General features: G+C 41.1%; 1 protein-coding gene across 1 annotated transcript; it reads right to left on the bottom strand.

Moving 5' to 3' along the window:
• Positions 1–6777: 6777 nt before the first annotated feature.
• On the bottom strand, positions 6778–13038 carry LOC138287091 (olfactory receptor 5AP2-like). The gene is made up of 2 exons (XM_069227454.1): positions 12116–13038; positions 6778–6979 (listed from the first exon to the last, which is right to left on the bottom strand). Exons 1-2 carry the CDS (start codon positions 13036–13038, stop codon positions 6778–6780), a joined length of 1125 nt encoding a protein of 374 aa, XP_069083555.1.
• Between the last annotated feature and the right edge of the window lie 11784 nt (positions 13039–24822).

Raw genomic sequence — 24822 nt, 5'->3', positions numbered from 1 at the left:
GTTGCATGGGGGTACTGTCTTGCGTGGACAGCCAAGGTCTTACCTCCACCAAAGTTGGACAGCTGGACGAGAGGACCATTGGGAACACTTCAGTCCAACACTTGTGATGCAGGATCCATGTAGCTCTGCAGGAGAGCGGATCCATGCACCCAGTTGTCTTTGCAAATGGTGCCTGTAGAAGCAGGGGAGTGACTCTTTCACTCCCAGGGAGAATCCTTCTTTGTTGTGATAGAGGCTGGAGACAGGCTGTCTTCAGAGGATGCTTGACTGGAAAACTGTTGCTGGCAGAAGCCGGAGATACAATGTTGAGGGAGGTGTCTTGCATCTTTCTTGCAGCTTGTAGGTTCCTGGAGGGTCCAGATGCAGTTTCTTCAGTGACAAGTGGAAGTTGAGGATGCATAGGAATCCTGCTGGAGTCTTGCAATCTGAATCTGAGAAACCACCCAAGAGAGAGACCCTAAATAGCCCTGAAAGGGGGATTGGTCACCTAACCAGGCAAGCACCTATCAGGGGAGGGCATTGACGTCACCTGCTGGCACTGGCCACTCAGATGCTCCCAGAGTTCCCTGCCAACATTGGAAATAATATGGCAGAACCCAGGGAAACCCTGGAGGGGCTCTGATCACCACCCTTTGGGTAGTGATGAAAAGGGGAGTGGTCACTCCCCTTTCCTTTGTCCAGTTTCACACCAGAGCACGGTACTGGGGGTCCCTGAACCAATGTAGACTGGATTATGCAAGAAGGGCACCAAATGTGCCTTTCAAAGTATCTCCAGTGGATTGGGGAGGCTACCCATCCCAAGCCTGTAACAACTATTTCCAAAGGGAGAGGGTGTAACACCCCTCTCCCAAAGGAAGTCATTTGTTCTGCCTTCCTCGGCTTGAGCTGTTCAAGCAACAGGGGGCAGAAACCAGTCTGTGAGGTGGCCGCAAATGGGGCTGCCTTCAAAACCTTAGAAGGCTGAAATGTCAATACTGGGGGTCCGCTAAGGAGCCCCCAGAGTACATGGAATCATATAACCAATGCTTGTATTAGCATGGGGGTATGATTCCGACATGTTTGACACCAAACATGACCATAATCAGAGTTACCATTATGTAGCTGGTCATCTATTACACACATAAAATTGTGTCCGACACCCACCAAGTATGGGAAAATGGGCCTGGTGTTCATGGGGGCACCTCTACTAGTGCAGGGATGCCCTCATACACAGGTACTCTGCACCCTGCTCTCTGGGCTGGAAGGCCTGCCAAAGGGGTGACTTATAAGTGACCTGGAGTAGTGATAAATGGCAGTGAAAGGGTGCTTGCACCTTTTCAAGCAGGCTGCAATCACAGTCCTGCAAACACTTTGCATGGGCTCCCTCCGGGTGGCAAAATATATGCTGCAGCCCATAGAGATCCCGTGGTACCCCAATGCCCTAGGTACCTGGGTAACATACACTAGGGACTTATAAGGGGGCACCAGTATGCCAAATGTGGAGTGAAATACAGAGTTTGGAGAGAGAGAGAGCATAATCACTGGGGTCCTGGTTAGCAGGATCCCAGTGGACACAGTCAAGCACACTGACAAAACAGTTAAACATACTGACAAACTGGCAGAAAATGGGGGTAACTGTGCCAAGAAAGAGGGAACTTTCCTACACTACACAAGTGAGGCACCATTTTTTCCCAAGGACTTAGGGGAATGCTGGATGGATGCAAGTTTGTGGCTCTGTTCAGATTCCACAACTTTCCATCGCAGAAATTTGAGGAAAAATTTGTTTTTTAGTTAAAGTTTGAGGTTTGCAGGGGATTTTGGGTAAAACAACCTGGTGACAGCCATACAAGTCACACCATTCTTGATTCCCCTAGGTGTCTAGGTTTAAACAATGTACATGTTTACTAGGTTTCCCTAGGTGTCAGCTCAGCTGGGCTAAAAATTCACAGCTACCCACATTGCAAAAAACAGGTCAGTATTGTGTCAAACAATTTGATGTATCCATGTAGTGTTTTGGGCCATTTCTTGTCATGGGCACTAGGCCTACCCATAGATGTGAGGTACCATTTTTATTGAGAGAATTTGAAGAATTCTGGGTGGAAGTAAGTTTGTGGCCCTGTGCATATTCCAGAACCTTCCATCACAGAAATGTGAGGAAAATATGTTTTTTTTAGGTTTGCAAGTGATTCTGCATAAACTACCTGGCGAGAGCCTTGAACGTCACCCATCCTGGATTTCCTTAGGTGTCTAGATTATAAAACATGTGCAGGTTTTCTATGTTTCCCTAGGTGCCAGCTAAGCTAAAGCCCAAAAACCACAGCTACCCACTTTTCTAAGAACAGGTCAGTTTTGCGTGGAAAAGTTTGATGTATCTATTTGTGTTTTGGGCTGTTTCCTGTAGTTGGCACTAAGGGCCTGATTACTATCTTGGCGGAGGGGATGACTCTGTCCCAAAAGTGACGAATATCCAACCCGCCATTTTACAAGTTCCATAGAATATAATGGAACTTGTAATATACGGCGGACAGGATATCCATCACGTCTAGGATGGAAAAAAACCCTCCTCCAAGCTTGTAATCAGACCCTAATTCTACCCATACAAGTGAGGCACCATTCTTTCACTGGAAGACATGGGAGAATGCTAGGTGGAAGGAAGTGTGTGGCTCTGTGCAGATTCTAGAACTTTCCATTGCAGAAACGTGAGGAAAATATGTTTTTCAGTGAAAGTTTGAGGATTGCATTGGATTCTGGGTAGTACATACTGGTGGGAAACATGAAAGTCACCACATCCTGGATACCCCTAAGTGTATAGGTTTCAAAAGTGAAAAGGTTTGCTAGGTTTTCCCTTGGTGCTAGCTGAGCCAGGGCCCAAAACACCACGAGCTAACCACAAGCAAAAACAGGTCAGTTTTGCATCGAGATATTTGATCTATTCATTTTGCGTTTTGGGCTGTTGCCTGTTGTGGGCACTAGGCCTATCCACACAAGTGAGGTACCATTTTTATTGGGTGACTTATAAAGGGAAACACAGAATATTGGAACAAATGCTATTACCAGTTGCATTTCTCTGCATGTGCACCTTCCCAATGTATGACGATGTGTAATAAATAAGTAATGTTAAGAATAATTCTCTCATTCACATGCTAGTATGGGTACCCACAAGTTCAGCAATGTGCAAATATCTCCTGCTTCTAAACTCCATGTCTTATGCCTGTTTCGTAAATATGTAGGTTTCCTTGATACCTTTTTTTCACTATTTTACCATATCAATTGCTCTATACCAGGTACACACTGAAAAACCATTACAAGATGCAGCACAGTCACTGGCTCTCGGTAACCTGAGATCTTGGAAAACCTAGAAACTCTATATATCTCCACAACCAGATGGATCTAGCAGATGTAATGGTATATAACATTTGTGAAACAGTTATCATAACGAGAAGTTGCAAAAGTTTCCTACTTATTTTAAATAATTTATTTTTTTACTTCAACACCTGGTTTCTTTGGGAAAACCTTCAAGGATCTACAGAAATGAACCCTTTCCGAATTTAGAATTTTGTCTAGTTTTCTGAAATGTTTAGCTTTCCGGGATCCACGATGGGTTTCACACCCATTTCCACCACAAACTGGAAGGAAGTTGAATGCACAAAAAATAGGAAGAATGAGCTGTCTCCCAGTAAAATGCCAAAACTGTTAGAAAATGTGGTTTTCTGAATCAAGGGCCACATGTACGAAATACAGGTTTTGCGACTCGCAAATTTGTGAATCGCAATTTGCGAGTCGCAAAACCTTATGTACAACAGTCGATTCGCAAGGGGGTCGCAAATGACCTGCCTCATGAATATTCATGAGGTAGGTCACAAATTGCGACCCCATTGGGAATGGCTGCCCTCTCAGGGATGGTGGCCTACAGGAGCTGGTGCTAACTGCGATTGTTTTACGACCAATTCGCGGTCACAAAACAATCATACATGGGAGTGCGACTCGCAATTAGGAAGGGAACACCCATACCTAATTGCGACTTGCAAACCCTTTTTGCGATTCGGTAAATAGATCACCGAATTGCAAAAACGGGTCTGTACATCCCAAATTGCATTTTGCACGTCGCAAACGGCCTGATTCGCCATTTGCGACGTGCAAAATGCTTCGTACATGTAGCCACAAGTCTGCTCGTTCCTGAAAGTTGGGATAATGATGATTCTAGAACTGCAAACCTGTTGTTGCTGCCATTTGCAGTGAAAAAAACGCAGATATTTTCTTCTCCAGCACTTTTTCACATTTCCCCCAAACAACATGTTATTTAGCTACATATTTGCAAATGTTTTGGTCCTCTCCAATGTAATCCACAAACACTGGGTGCCCTTGGAATTCCTAGGATGTTTGAAAAGGAGGACACACATTTCACGTGGATAGCTTATGTGGGCGAAAAGTTATGGAGGCCTCAGCTCAAACTACGCCAAATAGCCGAAAAAAGGCTCAGCACTGGAGGGGGAGAACGAACAGCAAACGGGTTAATGCTGGTCGGTAAACAATGCAAGATCATTAAAAGCTGCACCTCAGTTTTTGACTCTTGGTATGTCATGTTTTGGGCAACCAACAACATTATATATCCCTGCTACCAGAGTGGTATGGTGGACATTTCAGTATATTATTCTTGTGCATTTGCTTTTGGGGAAAACACTACAGATGGAAAATCATGAACAATCTACAGAATGACCAATTGCTTTTTTAATAATTTTATCTACTTTTCAGAAATGTTTCTGTTTCCAGGTTCACCAGTGTGTTCCAAATCTGTTTCCACTTCCAGCTGCAAGCAAGTAGAAAGTGCAAACAAATATGAAAAATAAACTGCAGCTGGAAAAATGCAAAATCATCTGTAAAAATGATTGAATTCTGCTATTTCATAAAATAGGGACCATGGTGATCTTAACACAAAACAGTTGATACCACTTTAGAAAAATATGGCTTTCTCGAACAACATGTTTTTCCCATTTTTTCAAAAGTCCAAAATGTTGCTATATTTTGTCTATTTTCTTGGTTTCCTCTATGGGAAGCCACAAAGCCTGGGTACTTATACAAGGCCATGACATGGAGTGCAACAAATATTAGAAAAAGCTCAGCTCTGGTGCGGGAGATGTCTCAGTAGCTAAGGGGTTATATAAGGCGGCACCAGCCTTGCACTATTTCCACAACAAAAATGAGTTGTCAAAAAAATAAATTTGCCCCCAATGAGAGCTGGTGGTCCCCTCAAGCAAACATTAACAACTTACTGTGTGTATCTGGTGACCCTTTTGTGTCCGTTCCATTCTAAATTCTGCATGCCCTTCTTCCATTCAGTGAAACTGAAGACATGAGCGTAATTATGCCTGAACCAATACCGAGGTGTTGGTGGGTGGCCCATAACAATGTATGGTGCCATCCGGTCGCATTCATTTTGGTACCTATAGCATTTTAAGTTTCCTCAGAGCAGTAGATGGTAAGGCAACCCTTTCTTCAGATACATTTACTGAATCTGTTTTATCTTGAGAAGCAAGAAGGTTTCCAGACTCCCTAATGTTATAGTTCCTCAGCTATAGTAGTAGTTGCTTTATTTGGTTTTAGAAATAATCTTAAAACCATGTTATGAATAACAATACAAATCTTAAACACCAACATCACTACTAAAACAGATGAAACATTTCAGATCAGAACAATCAACCACTGCTGGTTTGTGAAAGCCACCGACTGCATGACATACCAGTGGATTAAAAAGTACAACGAGAATGAAGAAAATGCAAAGAATGTCTACATTTTACAAATTTCTTAACTACAGGGTTTGAAAATAATTATAAAATCTACAGAAACACAAAGGACCATATTTATGACCGTAATTACATTGCACTTGCACCATGCAACATGGTGCATGCGTGACACAACTAAAAAATTAGACTTATGAAGCCAAGCATAGCTCTGAGTAGCTTTATAAATCGCAATTAAAACAACACAGCACAAATTGCTGCATTGCCTTTCTCTGAGCCTGGCAGCTGCTCTATGGGTGTTGGGTGGGTGTTCCCAAACAACATCAATGGACTTTGATGCATTTCCATATTTCTCGAGAGTGTTATACCTGGGAATGCGCCAAAGACCTATGCCTCCCCAGGTGAGGCGTAACAAGAACAAATGTCATTAGTTCTCCTCGTGTTTTCCTCTTTCTTTGTGTGGTGTTGCATTCTGCATCACACATACAAAGAGTAAAAAACCTCAGTGGACTGTTTTTTGTGTCAGAAGGTGCCCTTTCCTGCACAAAAACAATCCTACATGCACCCTTGCACCATATTGCAAGACACTAGACAGCCCATAGTGCGCCAGTGCTGGGGAAATGACAGGAATGCACTGGATTGGGATACATTCCTACCCTTTCCCTGTGATGCAGCGCAGTGCAGCAAGATGACTTGCTATGCTGTGCCGCTTGGTCGTAAATATGGCCCAAAGTGCAAAAGGGTTTGTGGGGACAGGTCTGGCAAAACAATGTGGATGTAGTATAAAATTGTCCCAAATGAACATTTAGAAAAATAATGCACAGCCTCCTGTCAGAATTGATCTTTCTCACTAATTTGAAACCCAGTGCAGACACAGTCCCATCTCTTTAGTAGTCTGAGTTATCAAATAGCACCTAATAGTTTATGTGTTTCCTTCTCTTGTCTTACGCAGATTGTAACTTCCCTGAACCTTTTTTTGATTGAGGGGAACTCATGTTCTGAAATGGTTAAGGACCTGGTAAACAGATCTGGCCTACCAAGAAAAGTGTCCATTTGCTTACTATGCTGCTCCCAGGCTATTTTGAGCCCCCTGTCCCATGAAAAGCAATCCAATATAACCTTGCGATTTACGGAAGCTTTTGAGTTGCACCGCCCAAAAAGCCAGAGCAAAATGCGGAGCCAGCAAAATGCTGTCAGCCGCGTGCTTCACTCTTAATTCCACAAAAAAGCTTGGACTTTTCAGAGGTAGTCTTAGAAATCTCCTACAAAAACGGTTCCCTTTTCCATGTATGTGGGTGGTTTCACAATATCCTCAGAGCCTTGCCCCATTAGTGGGAGCTGGTAAGCCCCATCATTTGTAGATTTCTAACAAAGGTTTAACAAGCCTATTTCCTATGTTACAAGTGAAATAAAAAAGGGTACCTAATAATTAGGTAAACTTAAGGTGGCTAGAGGATAAACACAAGCACCAAGAACCGAACGAATCAAACACTTCAACCAAGTATGAGAAATAGTTGACCCTTTCTATCTTTTTATCCTTAATGCTAAATACCTCAGAATTGCTGTTTTAGGGTCAGAAACCATGTAGAATGATTTAGGTATGTCAGTGTCCAGGTTAAGCTTGTCCTTTAACTCAATATTTTCGTCTATGAAGATTTTAAGGTGATTTGGTGTCCTAGACAATAATCCCACATCATCAGCCAATAAAAGAACGGGTAAATAAGTTGCATTGACCTTTGGGGAGTCTTGACCATGGGTGATCAAAAAAGAATCAGGACAGTTCATATAAATAAAAATAGAATAGATGCTATGATATACTCATGTCTGACCCATTGGTTCATGTGAAAATGTCTGCTACGTTCCCACTTTGGTGACTCTTACCAATGCTGAGGTGCCACAGTGTTGTGCATTGAGAAACTCAACAAGTGGTGGGTCCATGACCATTTTAAATTAGCTGAGGCCCATGAAGGACAAATAAAGGGATGCCTTCTTAGCACTACATATAAAGGTAAAGGCTGCTCTGAACCCAAACTGGACCTCAGAAATATGTTCCTCTTGGCACACCAAGACCGGATTCTTTTGAGAACTACTGAACTGTCAATTTGTGCTGCATTATCCAGTAGTGATACAATTATGTCACAGAGTGCATCCTGTCTATTTCCTTGTTTGAAGATTGATGTAATTATAGTGGTATGCCAAGAACTAAGCAGTTTGAACCTTGTAGGAAATTGGGTTACTGGTTGGGTATGAAATCAATCAGCAACCAGGATTCCTGTCAGGGTAAAGTCACAAGCAACCCCTTATTAACCTGTGGTTAACCTTTTAATAGGTTTGCAGGAAAGCAGCCAGCATTAGCTTAAAGGCAATGTGTAGAATATGTTTGCAGAATTGCATAGGTGAAAAAGTGTAAACATAACACAAGAAACATCCCACACAAATTTAGAACATTAGAGTAAAATTGAATACACTATTTGACACCAATATGACGAAAAATAGTGCCTAAAAGCACAAAGCACCAACATGGTTATCTGGTGAAGCCAAACCAGGATAAAGTCACATATTCTGGTCTACTGTGATGGATACACGGAGCCAGGTAGGCCAAACAAAACAAAGTACCTTCAGTCCTGGTTGTGGAGCATTGGAGATCCCATATTGAGGATGTGTTGTGCAGCAGCGGTGGCTCCAAAGAGCCCTCTGCCTCCAATGCCAGATCAGGCATCCAGGATGCATCACGCAGTATTGGGTCTGATGGACCCACTGACAAGGTTTGCAATGCGAGGTCTTGCATTGTCTTCAAGGATGCCGTACACTGAGGCTTGCGTTGCAAAGTCCTACTTGGGAAATGTTATGCAGCTGCAATTCTAAGAAGCGGGCTGTGATGTGAGGTCTTGCATTGAAGATGTGCTGTGCAGTGGTGGTTCTGATGTGGAGCTGTGAGGAGATGCATCATTCCAAAAGACCACTGGTGAGCTAGTAGAGCACCTTCAGGCCCACGTACAAAGGCTCAGAACTGTGGTGGCAAGACTCACAACAAGCAGATCCCAGGTTCTGGGTTCAAGATGGTTGGAGCCGTGTCTGTCCCTGGTGCTCTGATGAGGAGGCCAAACAAATAGACCTTGGCACCACTCTGGTGGTCTTTAGTTCAAGATGAATGTCCAGTACTTTTCACTCAGGCAGCAGAGCAGCAGAGTAGCAGAGCAGCAGAGCACCGGAGTAGCAGTCCTTCTTGCAGCACAGTCCATCTGAGTCTTCCACAGGTCCAGAGGTATACTGAAGAGTTATGTATGAGGATCCAGTATTTATTCTTGATTCCAAATGTGCAGTAGGACAAGGTCCTGGTGGCTTCCACTCCCTGAGGTGTTTGGAATGTCCTGACTCCCTGCCCTGACCCTCGCTTGCCTGAGGGGACAAAAGAATAGCGTGAAGCCCTTTGAACATGTGCTAAGGCAGGCCCTGGGTGATGTGAAAGTGTGGAAGGTGATAGCTTCTCCCCCATCATTACAGAGATACTCCACCATGATAGCGCCTATCCCTTGTTGTCTCTCTATTTTGAAAGCAATACATAAAGACCAACTACTAGCTATTTCTACTCATGTGAGCCAGGATACAGGCTGTAGGTAACAAATGGCTAGAACAAGACCATGTCTACTTTCTAAAAGTGGTGTTTTCAGAACTGTGTTTTAAAATCCAACTTTACTATTAAAGAGAGTTTTAAATTACATTTTTTTAGACACCATACTTGGCATTTTTACCTCCTCCCAACTGAATGTTAGCACTGATTAAATGTAATAAGGTAGCCCAATGTTATCCCATGAGAGAGGTAGGCCTTGCAGTAGTGAAAAACAAATGTATTTGTTTTTCAGTATCAGGGCATATAAAAGTTTAAAGTAAGTTTCCATCTTTTCAAATATACTGCACCCTGCCCCATGGGCTGTGTAGGGTCTACTCTGGGTGTGACTTACATGTACGAAAAAGGAAGGTTTAGGCTTGGCAAAAGGTTTATCTTGCCAGGTCGAAAGGGAAGTGTAAATCTGCACACACAGGCTGCAGTGGGACATTTGCCCCCTTCTATTACAGTTTCAAACCCTTATCCTTAATATGAACATCAAATGCTATTGTCCATGCTACTCCTAAATTTAGCTGGATGGCTAACCTCAAAGTGCTAGGGTTATGATCACTGACGGCACAATTTATGTTTCACCCCTCCTAGACCCATGCATTATTCATTCTGGAAAAAAACAGTCAATTTTGTTCCCCCAACTCCATCTACTAAATGAAATGAAGCAGGTTTTATGATCGAAAGCACTACTATTTAGTGAAAACAGCATACATTGAAATCCAGTACAAGTTTGTAAAGCACAGCCCACCTTGTATCCATCTTAGTATGTGATTTGCAACCAACTAAATTTACATGACTGAGGGTTGGGCAGTTGTAATATTGTTCAATATTGTCCCTGCAAAACAGTGCAAATTTGCAGGCCAAGGTTGATATACCGATCGCTGAGGAACTGGTGAGCAGAAATGAAATAGACTAAATTCACATTTTTAGGGCTCTTGGAAACCATGTTACAAAAGTTAGTCAGGAAAAAAATATAATTTCTGGAGCAATAGATCCAGGCAATTTGTATCTTAGAAAGCTTGAGAAGGATTAGTCACAATCCTAAAATTCATGGAGGAGTTTTTAAATAGAGTTAGAAGACCCCACCCTTGCACGGCCAGTGGGGATGAACTTGCAGGTGCTATGTAGCTTCAATAACTATCTAAGTGGGTTGTGAATAAGGTACAACTTTTGCAGCATGATATTTCAAATTTATTCATAAAGTGAATCCAATCCTTGTCCATTATTTTGGTAACAAAACTGGAAATATTCCATCTGACAATGTCTATGGACTCATGGTGAGTGCTCCCTTTACAGTGATGTTCAGTGGACAAACCACTATTTGGGCTTAAAATTGCAGTTGGGGGCACCACAGTCATTGTTTCTAGATTACCCAAGCAGTACCCCGGGTTCATATCAGCCAAGACCTGCAAATGGTTCTGCATTGGAATTGCAATGGAATTCTGTAAATGATAGGGATGTTGTAACGGTGCTCTAAAGTGCTGCTGGTGTGAGATGGACTGCAAGTGACTATAAAACTAACTTAGTGGTAAAAGCCTGATATGTTCTGTGTCAATGGGTCTGATGGTGGCGTAATGAAGTAGGCTCCTAAAAAGGGAGGGCTGCTTACAGGTTTTTACAATGCAGTCCCCCTTGTATGCCTTAGCCAAAGGGGCTACCAAGGCTACTCACTGCACAAACTAACATGTTTGCATAGTCTGCTAGAGTGAAGTCAGGATAACAGGGAGCCAGTGATAAACTTTTTTTAAGTTGATCTGTGGATTCTGAAAGCCCTGAGGGCAGCATTTAAACATTGACCAAAAAAAACTACTTAAAGACAGGCTTCTGAAGGTAGATGGAGATTCAGTGGTGATGGAAGGGGGCAAGTCCTTGTTGAGCCAATTGAACTAGGGTACTAGCACCCAAATCACCATATGCACAGATTGGGTGCTCTTGAAAACCTTGTCTAACAGGCAAAGGTTTGCTGGGGGTGGAGCTGTGCCTAAGGCCAGAAAGTTAAGGATGGAGAAAGGGAAATATGGGTTGAGTCATAATCTGGACAGGGGGAACCGGACAGGTTGATAACTCGCACCTCTGCCCCATGAGAAGCTCCCCATTAGAAGCGCAAAGGACAGATAACCTTGCTAGAACCACTAACAGTACAAATAGGACACTCAAACTACTTGCAAAACACAATTTCAATTTGCTAAACAATATGTACCCAATTATAGTATTCTTATATCTCCCAAGAGTCAGTTGGGTCTCCTTCGAACACAACTTATGACTGTAAGTCAATGCAAGTCTATGCACTGCTCTTTTACTCCTTTTGGAGGCAGATCCCAATGGTCGTGGTGAAGGAAAGTGCTCAACCTCAGGTGGGGCCTGAGGCCAAACTGGAGCACAGGCTACCCTCACCTTGGGCTTTCTTTATCTAGATCTCAGCCTGCTGCTGTTTGGGCTCAAAAAGGTCCTACAACTATAAAGAGAGGTGGTTTTTCATTACATCAAATTCCTTGGAAACTACACCAACTGCTTTTTCTAGGAAAGCATAATTTACAGATTTCTGGCACCAAAATCAGTTTTAGATTTTGCCCTAATTAGTGTTTCCCAGTAACACAGAGTAGGGAGAAAAAAAGTACAGAAATAATGCTCATTATTTGGAGCTATTTTCGACCTTATGTTTAAAAACTTGCCCTTGGCAACCAATGCATTATTACCTCTGGTAACAGAGAGAACAATTGGCAAAATACCAGAAGGTACACATGTACACATGATATTTATTTATTTATGTCATGCACACTTTCTCAATATGGTGTTTTTTAGTGCCCCTATGACCTCTTGATTTCTAAGGGTATATATCAGGGGATTTAACATGGGTATCACTACTGTGTAAAACACTGAAGCCACTCTGTCATGGTTCATGGCGTAACTAGAACTTGGTCTCAGATACATGAAGAAGACAGTCCCATAGAACAAGACAACTGAGAAAAAGTGGGATGAGCATGTGAAAAATGCCCTACTTCTCCCCTTAGATGAACGAATCATCAAGATTGCTGAAACTATGTAAGTGTAGGAAATGAAGATAATTATAAAGCAAGCAACCAAGAAGAAGCCAACCACAGAAACCAGCACTGCCTCGTTGAGTGATGTGTCAGAGCAGGATAGTTTAAGCAGAGGAGGGACATCACAGTAGAAATGGGTGATCCTATTTGGTCCACAAAAAGACAACCTGTACATACAGCCTGTGTGAAGCACAGCATTCATGAATGCAACTAAATATGCCCCACCTAAAAGGCCTAGGCATGTGTCTTTGGTCATAATGGTAGCATAAAGCAAAGGATTACAAATTGCCACATAGCGGTCATAGGCCATAGTTGCTAGGATGAAGACATCTGTACTACCCGTAAAAAATAAAAAAAACAGCTGTGTCATACAACCTTGCAGAGAGATAGCCTTTGCCTCTGAGAGGAAATTGACCAACATCTTGGGTGTGATAACTGAAGAATAAGAGAAATCTACAAAAGCTAAATTACCCAGAAGAAAATACATAGGGGTGTGAAGTTGAGGACATATTGTGACTAATGCCACAATGCTAATATTGCCCAGAAGGGTGATGATATAAAATAGGAGGAACACTATGAAGAGTGGAATCTGCATCTCTGCTTCATCAGTGAGACCGAGGAGTATAAATTTGTTCACCGACGTCCAGTTTCTTTCTTTCATTGTGTTGGATCCTCAGATCTGTTGAAAATACAAAGGTGAATATTATCATAGCCTATTGGATAAAAAAAGTCAAAGAGCGAAGCAGCTAGAAGTTCTCAAATGTGTTTGACCCTAAGCACTATTCAGTAAGCGATACACATTTATTCTGGACATTTAATGTGAAGTGCTTCAAAATAAATTTAAATTTAAATTTAAGCAAACATTACACATTTGATTGAGCAATTCAGGAATGCCTCTGGGCACACTGGATCATGGCTAAATCCAATATCATTTAAGATTTGGTCAAATGCTTTTGTAAGAACAACTTTCTCATTAGCCTTGCATACTCAAATTCCATTCCTTAAAATCTACTAAAAGTTTGATACTTTACTTAATTTTGTAAATCTACCCCCAAATTTGATCACCCTGCCAATAAAGGTTAATTTAATGACCTACCTTTTGACATAAAGACATATGTAATATTTTTGAACTGCTTACTAACAAGCTAGACAACTGGCCTATCCTGTTGAAATAAAAACTACTCCTGTTAATCAGCCAGGCTAAACTTCCACTACAACAATAAAAAAGAAGATTACTCAGGTTGAATTCACCCTTATTTATTAGCATCTTTAGTGACAGGGAACGAAATCCAACAAAGCAGTTACTTTGATAGCTATTTCAGTTATTAGAAGTTAATTTAGTGTTACAGTTCAAACAAAGCAGCTTGCCAGGTTTGCCAAAGTACTAAGGGCCACATGTACAAAAATCTAGAATGTTTGTTTTTACTGATTTACAATTAGGAAATCACAATTCCTGCTGTAATAAAACTTACATCTTTCATAAAGTAATTCTGAGTGGATCACAAAGCGACCTATCTCATGAGTATTAATAAGGTAAGCTACTGTTAATGATGCATTAAGAATGATAGGCATCACAGGGATGGAGGCCGTCTAGGTCAGCCGACCAACATGGATGTGATTATTTTTAAATAAAGCAATCCTAAAAAGCAGCCCATTTTAATTAAAGGAAAATGTGATGTATTTAAAAAGAATAAAATTAAACCATTGGGACCACTGCCTGCTCTTAAAAATATGTTTTCTACTCTCAAAGAGGAAGGAGTCCCATTGGGAACTTTTCCATTATGTCCATGTGTTACCACCTCCTCTCAAAGAGTGATCAAGATTTTTATGTTTTGTGACCAGAATTCAGTGGCAAAACATTTATACATCCCATTCAGAATCATTATTTGGAAGGAATGTCCGAGACACGCCTCTTCTAAATACCAAATCGCAAACATAAATTGCAGTTCAGTAATTTGTACTATGAAAATATGTAAAAGCATTTTTGTGGTTTCTGAATACAAAAAAAGCTTTGTATGTATGGCCTGTGGAGCCTTATGCCCAAAGGTTGCAAAACCTGCAGTTATCAATATACTGTAAATGATTGCGAAGTTAGAATATACAAGGCCCTGTAGGAGTTAGAAACATTTTTTTCAGTGCATAAAATGGCTTTTGCTGCCCTTGCCAAATCACTTGTAGGAGGGAAAATGAAAGTGGGACCCTATCTTATAGTGGTAATAGAAATTATCAATCATTTGAGACCTCAATTGCAGGTGTTAGTCACTGATCAGTTACTGATCACCAAGTTGGTATCTTAACTCATTCATAAAGAGAAAACATTCTCTTTGGGACAGCTTCACCATTTGGAATCATATCTGGCAGCCTCAAGAAGAGAAGACAGTGTAGTGGGTATCACTGCATACTCTTCCAGTTGTCCTTCAAACATGACTATATATTTGAAAGCGGCACCTGACCCTTAAATTGACATTGTTTGCTTCAAATACAAATGCAAACATGCCCTCTATCCCTTCATCCTCAGCCACTCATCAAGGGACTTAAAATGTGAACCTCCTCATTACTATTCATGAGACAGAATGTTTTGAGACCATCAGTGAATATACATTTTGTGTTGTAGCTGATTAGTACATCAGCCAAATCGTCAAGTGCTTCACAGGTCTCAAAATGTCAATACAAAATGTGCACCTACTATTTGTGACCTGTCTAATGATACGTCAAGCCTTTAGGGTTCTAAAATAAACATAATCCGATTGTAGGAAAAATAGAGGAAAATATGAGACAGGCATAGACAACCTCATAAACAAACATCATTATTGTAATAAGGCAAAACTTGGCAGGTTACTTTTAATCTTGAGCATCTACAAGAGCAAAAATAAATAAAAACATTAATTTGCCAATTCAGACAACTCATCGCAAGACTTATACTATGATGTTCCTTATAGTACACCCCTCCAGACATTGAGACTGAATAGCATAATTTTAAATGTTCACAGCACTTTTCTGATGTTCATGGAGCAGGAATACACCCTGTACTGAATCTCTTATGGACCACATGAGACAATAACAATGAATTCCATGACTTTCCATTAAGCAGCCCCAAAGATATTAAGGGCTTATATTCTCCTCAACGGCCATTGAAGAAAAAGTGTTATGTGGATGACATCCCCCTTTTGTTAGTGTGTTGAGTGTTATCTATACCTGCATAATTGTCCTTCAGCTCATTTTGTCATGGTTCACTTCTATCCAAATTTGAACCACTTCCTATCTTTTGAACAATTATATGACATGGTCCTTAGTGGAAGGCTTTTAATGGCTGTCAGAGGACTGAAGGTAGTTTGGGGTTTATCTTTAAAAGAGTTCTGGTACAATTAGTATGTAATAACCTGTCTCCATTCCTAGAGAGAAATCCTGGTGACTTTTTATGTTGGTCAAAACTTCACTACGGGAATCATCCAGAAATTGAAGTGTACTGCAGCCCCAAAGTTAAATTATACATTCAAAATGTTAGCACTGAAGGTTGATCCTTGTTCTTTGATCAAATTGACAGCTACTCAAAGAATTTTGGTCCTGATCCAGAGTTTCCCCTTCATGGTGGACTGATCTGTTTTTCAAGCCAGCAGTTTTCTTTCCTTCATATTTAGGGCTTAGACCCACAGACCGTCATCTGTCAGACTGAGGAAGGTCCATCAGCTGTCCAGCTGTTGATGGTCCCTCTTTCCTCCATTGTAGGATACCCTACTTCATTGATGGTACGGCAGATGTCAGTGTGTCAATCCAGAGCTGTCCGTCAGAGCTAGATGACCGATGACAGCAATGGTGGAAGGAGTTTCTGATGGCCGATGCAACTGGTAATATTGTTGATCTTATGTGTTAACACTCACCTGATAAAAATCAACTCACCATTAATGCTTGCAGCTCCCACTAGAACGAGACTCCTAATACCACCTAAACATTTTACCACCTAAAAAGCGATGCAGCAGCCGAGTTACTTATTAAATATTTCTGGAAGAAAACAACCCAGACGGTTAGAGCAGCAGACCCTGATGCAGAGATCTAGCCCGGGACCAGGGTTCAGTTCCCGCCTCTGCGGGTCTTGGGCTCAATTCCCTTGCACCCAATAATTCTCGCCTCAGTGCCTAATCTAATTAATGGGTCTCACTCTAACTCTGGGAGATAGCTTGCTTAATCTCCACAACGGCCCCGAAAGCGCTTGGGTGCCTGGCTTCACCCTGGGGGTTTCCCAGGAGTGGGCGCCTCACAGGGAAAAGCCAGGAGGGGTTTCACAGCGGTATGCGTACAGCACCTTGAGATCCTAACGGGTGAGTAGTGCGCTATACAAGTGCTAAGTTTAAGTTTAAGACTCCCAGAAAATGAGTTAACTGTGATAGTAGATAATTAGTAATTCAGAGCACAGATCGAGACAACAACCATGAGCCAGAAAAGGTAAAGGTGGGCCAGAATTATGGACAAGAAGAATGCTGTCTCCAGCACCATATGCGTACAGTGGCCATCTGCAGGTGGTAGAATGACCTGCAGGGAAGGAACTGTTGTCTCGCTTCCAGGACACAAGAGGAGGAACTAGAGTTATTAAAGTTTTGTGCTTGTGTTTGCATGATGCAAAGAAAGCAAAGGGTCACAGATATCTATCAAACATTTTTGCTTACAAGTTTTAGGCATGGTATGTACAAACATTTTTTGTATCATAATGTGCCACATTGATTTTAATCTATACAAAAGAGAATAACACAAATTGCCATGAACTGGCGCAAATGTCAAATTAGAGGAAAATATTGCCAATATTAGGCACACACAGGCAATATTTACTTTAACTTGAAAGAAGAAGAAGAAAGCATGCACTGTTTGACAAGTGTAAGGTGGTTTTTATAAACAATATAGGCTGAGCAGTGCTATCATTATAGGTCCACATTTGCAGATGCTAAACCAAAGCAATGTGTTTGTAGATGTTCATCTCAGTGCAGTTAGATGCTCATGTGTTGTAGTCAATTATTTCAATACATAGCTTTGTAATATATACAATTGCCTTCACAATTAGGGACACACTCTGAGACCATGGATAATGACTCAATATCTTACAGGCAACTCAATTCAGCCAGTGAATCTTAAAACTTTGCACACTCTAGAGCTCAATACATTACTGAACATTCCTTTGGAATTTTGAAATCATGATTCTTATGTGTTGAGCTTTCTCATGGCAGACAGTTGTACAAGCCAAACATTGTTTATGTTATGTAATGGAAATTAGTAGGGTGCACTATCACCATGGAGGGTATCCTGATATTAGAGAAGTGTGCTGTATGTTACATAATATTGAGCTGAGAGGGCCTCCGCTTATACATGAAGAACTTCAATTAGCTTGTCATCTATTCGCTCATTTGAACTCAGAAGTAGATATACAGTTCAAAGAAATGCAGCCCATCTGGTTTGCTCAGAAACGTATTGCTTGATGTACAAAAAGCTTTTGTATTCGCAAAACCAGTAATTAAAAAGCCCTTACCCATCACATAAAGGTTAAGGCATAAAGGGAAGGCCCCTCCTATTTGAGAGTGGCAATACGGAATTATCAGTGGTTTGTGAGTGCAAATACTGATACAAATCATTGATGTTACTTATCAACAAGCTTATTTAAGGGACCTGTCCAGCTTAACATATAAATGTTCACTCGCTTGGAATGCAGGCACATGGGTGAATGTCTGTGGTCCATCAAAGGCTCTATCCCTTCCATCCCAGACATTCAAAGAGGGCCTGATTATGACCTTGGTGGATGGGATACGCCGTCACAAATTTGATGGATATCCCACCTGTCATTTTACAACTTCCATAGGATATTTAACTGAACTTGTAATATGGCGGACGGGATATCTAGTACGTTTGCGACAGAGAATCCCATCTGCTAAGGTTGTAATCAGGCCCATAGTGTCATAAAATGTGACTTGCCTCATGGCTGAGCAATAAATCAGCAACAACAACAAGGTGATGGTTGGAATGCTTTAATGAATCTCAGCCACTGGCAAATACTCAGGGCCGCATCCAAACCCATTATTTTTTGCCCACAATGCCACCTCAGTTTGGTCCCAGCCATATGCTAATGCAGCCTCAGGAGGAGCAAATGCTGGCCCAGGTGATCACTGTGTGTTCGCTCTGATCTCTTCCCACCAAGCCAACATTTGTTAAAGCAGCAGCAGCCCATTTAAGGGTCATGGTCAGCTTTACATAAACATGTTCACGTACTTGTAATGCAGACACAGGGATGGAGGTCTGCGGTCCCTCAAAGGCCTCCGTCGCTTCCATGTGAATTTCCTCGTGGGTGATCAATATATCAGCCAAATAGCCATTAAACTGACTGTTTGCATTGTTTTTTTCGCCTACGCATAGACGCACGGCATTACTTGTAAACGTAAGGATAACCAGAAGTAATTTTTTGTGATAGTCATGAAATCGTTCATTGGAAATGCAAGAGTAATACAAGCCACGGCAACCATGCTTGATAATATCAATCTATAATAAAAATACAAATCTACACTTGTAGAAACAAGACTTGTTATTAAGTGCAACGCAGTTAGAAATAGCGCACTTTTAGTTAACATTCGTGGATTACGCATATCTTACATGATTGGCAATGTGCAACAACACAGTGTACAAGTTAATATCATCACATAGTGACATATTTTCCTTCTAAGTTATAGGATTTCATGAGATTTCCCGGTTAGAACGGTGCATGATGCTTCATCAGTATAAGCATGCTATATTGCTTTCATGCCATGTACAAACTGAATTGTTTGATATTTCATGCATATTGCATATCATTAGTTTTTAGATTGTTGTTAAGCAGGTAGGTGGTTTATTTTTTAACAGGAAACCACCTGATGAAGGACCTCTTAAGACCCTAAGTTCAGTCACACAGTGAGCATGGAATGTGCAGGAGTATTTTTAACATTACTGATTATTGCTTCATTTCAGTAAACAGAGAACGGTGTATCCCTGAAGGCGGGTTATCAAGGTAACATCATGAATACCTCATTCATCCATTAAATGGGGAATTATATGGGGAATCAGAGTTCCCTTCACTCAGCCAAATATCCCTGACCTGCATCATTTGTACAACTGTCAATCATCTATTAACATGTTCAATATACAGTGCCTCCATTTCTCTCCAACTTGATCCTCAAAGCTACATATACATGCATCCCTGCATATGGTCACCATTGAATCTAGTGCTTCAGCTAAGTCATCAAGAGCACACTTTAATGGTAGAATGACATTGAATTCTATAACTAATGTGTCAAATAAATAATACTTCTCCATATGACATACATAGACTTACCTAGCATGAAAGGGAATATCTGCCGTGTACTTTAAAAAAGATATCATACTTAAAAATATGTAACAGATTTAGGATTCCTCCAACAGTCCCCCCTTGAAATATGTGCTTCTTTAAAAAGTGTCTTTGAAATAATTGCCGTTTTGAGAAGAGTGTCTGTGAGTTATCCGTGATTTTGCATAGACAGTGAATCAAATATTTTATGGATAAATAAAACATTAATTCCATCAGATATCAGTTGATGTATTTATTGCCTCGGTATGCAGCCTTCCTTCTCCAATCCTTCAGCGAAGATGTTAGCTCCGTCGGGGAAAAATGGCTGAATATAGCACTCTGACAGTTTCCCAGTTAAGTTTTGCAAAGTATTTGAAACAACACTGCACACCATATTCAGTGGCAGATTTACTGAGATTTGGTTTCTGGGTTGTCACCTTTGTGTGCTTTTTAATGGTTTAGTAAATACAAAGTAGTGCAACAGGAGGCATGGTGCTGCCTTGTGTTACTTTGCGTCCTGGAGGAATTACATAGGTGAATCATAGGTGCTCCCGTGCACCTACCCATGAATTGTGATGCAATCCTCGATTTAATAAACTGAGTAAATCAGGGATTGTGCCAAAATGCTATGCATCCCTGACCCAGGCATTCCAAGGGTAAATATCTCTATTTCTCCTAGTCACTTCCTCTTTCTATGCATATTGCATTCTGCAGCATGTATCAAAATAGGAAAATACCTTTCAGGATTGTGTTTGTGCAGGAAGGTATCGCTTCCTTCACAACAATACACCTGTCTGTAACTCAAGCACCCTTGCACCATCGGGTGCCTGAGTTATATAGGGTACATTTATGCTGTCTCTCCTTGATGCAACACAGCAACTTTGCTTGCTGACCTGCGTTGCATGAAAAATGAGTAAATACCCCTCTCTGTGATGCTGTAGTTTAAATAAAGTCTGCGCATTTTGAAGCAAATGCTGGAATATAAATCTGTTCACTGACATTGCCACTCGCTTTTCTTTTTTCATGATTTCTTATGGTCATTGAGATACTGGTAATAGTTTGCAGCATTCTGGGAATTTTGTACATTTTTAAACTTTAACTTTTTAACTTTTTAGAGCTTACCATTTGTAATGTGATGAAGCCCTTTAGATAACGAACAATGACATGTGATAATACTGTTTCAGTAATGACCATCTCAAAAACTCCTTAGCAAGAATTAGCATACTCACAATTTCCTCTACTGCATAGATTACAAAACAAATAAGTTGAAAATAGGACAACAGGTTGTCCACGTGGTGTTTGTAAAATGCTGCTCTACCACCTACACTCGCCCAAAAAAATTAAGACCTATATTTATACTTTTTTAACGCCACATTTGCGTCATTATTTTACGCAAAAGCGGCGCAAACTTACAAAATACAATTGAATTTTGTACGTTTGCAACGCTTTTGTGTCAAAAAGCGGTGCAAATGCGGGGCTAAAAAAGTATAAATATGGGCCTAATGGTGCTTAGTGGTCCTACACAGCCTCATACATTGTTTACTAACTTGAACTTCACCTGCATAATTGCAGCTGCCTTTTCGCAACTATTGATTTATTAAACTAATATCCCAGCTCACACTTTTCGTTTTTGTCATCAAAACAGACAAAACAGAACACAATCAACAACTGTTGTGGAACACAACCAAACTACATTCCAACAGAGCAGCAGGCAAACATAGTAGCATAAAAACCAAAGGAACTCATTACCGCACAACAAAATTCCACACTACAATTATGCAGTCATGATTGTCACACAATACCACCTCCGGAATTTTGTTTTCATAATACAGCCGTAAAAGGAGTTTAGAGCAAATATTGACTTATATACCTACCAAGGACATAAAATAGCGGCAGTTAAAAAATGTTGTGATCCGCCATCTGGCTTAGATATCAGAAACACATTGATTCTTAGAAGGAACATGTGTGCCTGACCTGCTGATGAGGTTAGCATTCTTTCTCCCCCGCAGGTAGCTGGGATTTGCTAAAGTATTTATAATGTTCAGTTTGACCTGTGGGACGCTGTCTCAGAAGTGTTAGACTCCAGAATCTCAAAAATACAATTACAACATAATGAAACTGGAGTACGAACAAACAATGGAATGAGCGGGTGTACATCTTTATGAATAAGTGACAAGGAACCGAGGAGTATTAGAAACAAAATATTACATTTATTTTATAAGATGAGGTAACGTAAGTAAGACAAGAACTGAACATAACGATGATTTTTCTAGATGAGTACAGGAAATCCATATCTTCTCACTGGCTACATAGCTCCATACATCCAGCACTTAATTTTTGATATTTGATGCAAGTAGTGGGCATTTCTGGGGACCAAGGTTTATTTTTCCATTGTCACTCTTTGACCCACAAAAAGAACGAGAAAGACAGACATGGAAGAAAAAAGAAGGAAGGGAAATACAAGAGAACAGCTGGAACGAAAAAGAATATGCAACAATGAGATAAAGAGATATAAGGATCAGGATGGTGCGAGTAGGAGGCAAGAGGAGGAATCAAGAACTAGCAGCTTTCTTATGCAGCAAACCCAACATGCAGCAGAGCTGCATAAGGCTCTCAAGAGCAACTTTGTACTTATTTTTTCTTCATTAACCATTGTTAAAATGTTAGTGGGCTCACTCAAAATATTTTCTTTTAGAACACACTCAGGGGCATATTTATAAGGGGCTTGCAACGCTGTTGCATCATTTTTTTATGCATAAGCAGCACATTCTCTGTTCCATATTGCCCCATATTTATAAAACGAAACATATGCCTCCATTAAAAAATACCTGCAATGGAACCAACTGTGCATCTGTAACTAAAACTAACATACCAGTAATTCTATAATTATTACACAATTTCATTTCCATATTGAATTATTTCAAAACGGCGTTACATAAGTGTAAGACCTGACAGCCTTAGGGTGGTAACCCCTAACTTTTTGCCTGCCACCCTCCACTTTTTGGACACTGTTTTTGCTGTTTTTTTGGACACAGCACACTTTACAACTACTAACTAGTGCTAAAGTGCATATGCTCTCTCCCTTAAAACATGGTGACATTGGATCATACCCAATTGGCTTATTTAATTTACCTATAAGTCCCTCGTAAAATGCACTATATGTGCCCAGGGCCTGTAGATTAAATGCTACAAGTGGGCCTGCAGCACTGATTGTGCCACCCACTTAAGTAGCCCCATAACCATATCTCAGACCTGCCATTGCAAGGCCTGTGTGCAGTTTCACTTCCGATTCGACTTGGCATATAAACGTACTTGCTAAGCCTAAACTTTTTCTACATATAAGTCACCCTTAAGGTAGGCCCTAGGTAGCCCATAGGGCAGGGTGCTGTGTAGACAAAATGCAGGACATGTACCTGTGTAGTTCAAATGTCCTAGTAGTGTAAAACTTCTAAATTCATTTTACACTGCTGTGAAGCCTGCTCCTTTCATAGGCTAACATTAGGGCTACCCTCATATACTGTTTCAGTGGTAGATTCTGATCTGAAAGGAATAAAAAGGTCATATTTCGTATGGCCAGAATGGTGATACAAAATCCTGCTGACTGGTGAAGTTGGATTTAATATTACTATTGTAGAAATGCCACTTTTAGAAAGTTAGCATTTCTCTTCACTTAAATCCTTCTGTGCCTTACAATCCACCCCTGGCTGGGTTAGTTGACAGCTCCCTTGTGCATTCACTAGAAGAGCCAATAGACCTATTCACTTAGATAATAAGGCAATTCATTATCAACATTAAGACCTATGTCAACTGCCCCCGGTCACGATATCCAGAGTGCCTCGCACCTTCTCAGTTTCAGTTTGTGGTTCCCTCACCTAGAATCCATATTAACCAGTACAGTACCATGAAATGTGAAAGTCCGATAGGTATCTTGCTTAGCTCATTGTAATGTATGAGTCTCAAAAGGTGATTTCCAATTGCCTTGCTTGACTGCCATTAAGTGCTCCATTATTCACTCAAATTGTGGGCAAATGGTACTACCCACGTATATTTTATCAGCTTTGCAAATCAAAACATATGCAACAAATTTGGTGTCACAATACAGTATATATTGTTGTTGAGCTTATATGTGCAACTTCCGTTGTAACTGAATGTCTTATTCTACATATCCACATTGTCCACATTTGTAGAATCCATTAGTCCTGCTCAACCACCATGTTTCTTTCTGGATAAAAGAGTAACTGAGATTCTCTAAATTCCTGATGGTCTGACCCCTCTGGAAAGTCAAATTGGACCTAGCGTGAATAAAGGCCCTACGTTTTTCATCATCATATAATAAGTTCCAGTGTCTCTTAAGTACTCTACACAATCTGTCCAAGTTGTTACAGAAGCAATAACAGGTCTTATTTATTTGTCAAAGGTAGACATTCTAGTCTTGCCCTCCTTGAGAGTATCTCTTCAGTCCAAATTCAAAGCTCTTCTACTAGCATTCAATACCGTCCCTCTGTTATAGCCTCCTATTAAAAACTGTTATATCAGGCATCCAGAGGAGAAGGAAACTACTAGGAAACATACTGCACAGGTGGACATAAAAGTAAATCCTGGGTATCCCCATGGAGGGTGGAGTTTGCAAGGGGTAAAGGACCCCTAGAGCACAGCTGGTTGGTCGATGCAGGGGCCAGTGAGGCTGGTTGTAGTGCATATAGGTCATCCAGGGGTTGTGCATCTTGTAATCCTTGGAGTCAGGAGCAGGTGACTTTGAGGATAGTTGACAGGTCAGCAGGGCCACTCTGGGGGGTGCTTCTTCAGCGTTTGACGTTCTTTGACTGGTGCTTGCTTCTGGGCTTTCGAGAGTCCAGAGTGGCCTTGCTTCTGGAAATCCGATGTTGGGGGTCTGGTACCCTGGGTAATTGGTCCACCACAGCCTTGGAGTTCGGCAGTACCAACAAACTTGGCATGGTGGCACGTCTTGTACTTACGGGCTGAGATGTCAAGTTTGCTTGGGCTGCTGAGTCCGGTTCATTTGGCAGCATCTGGTTACTTAACTGGACTTGTAGGGTTGCTTGCCTGCTCGGTGCAGGGACTGATACCTATACCTTCAGATTTTCAGGTGACATT

The sequence above is a fragment of the Pleurodeles waltl genome, chromosome 4_1 (genome assembly GCF_031143425.1).
Source record: "Pleurodeles waltl isolate 20211129_DDA chromosome 4_1, aPleWal1.hap1.20221129, whole genome shotgun sequence".
NCBI lineage: Eukaryota > Metazoa > Chordata > Amphibia > Caudata > Salamandridae > Pleurodeles > Pleurodeles waltl.
The sequence above is the reverse complement of the archived record's forward strand: the minus strand, read 5'-3'. Positions and strand labels throughout refer to the sequence as shown.

Coding starts and splice junctions, on each gene's coding strand:
- LOC138287091 (XM_069227454.1), bottom strand. CDS start 13,038: ATGAAAGAAAGAAACTGGACGTCGGTGAACAAATTTATACTCCTCGGT. Junction 6,980..12,115: donor AAAAACACCATATTGAGAAA/GTGTGCATGACA, acceptor CCGTTTTTGTAG/GAGATTTCTAAGACTACCTC.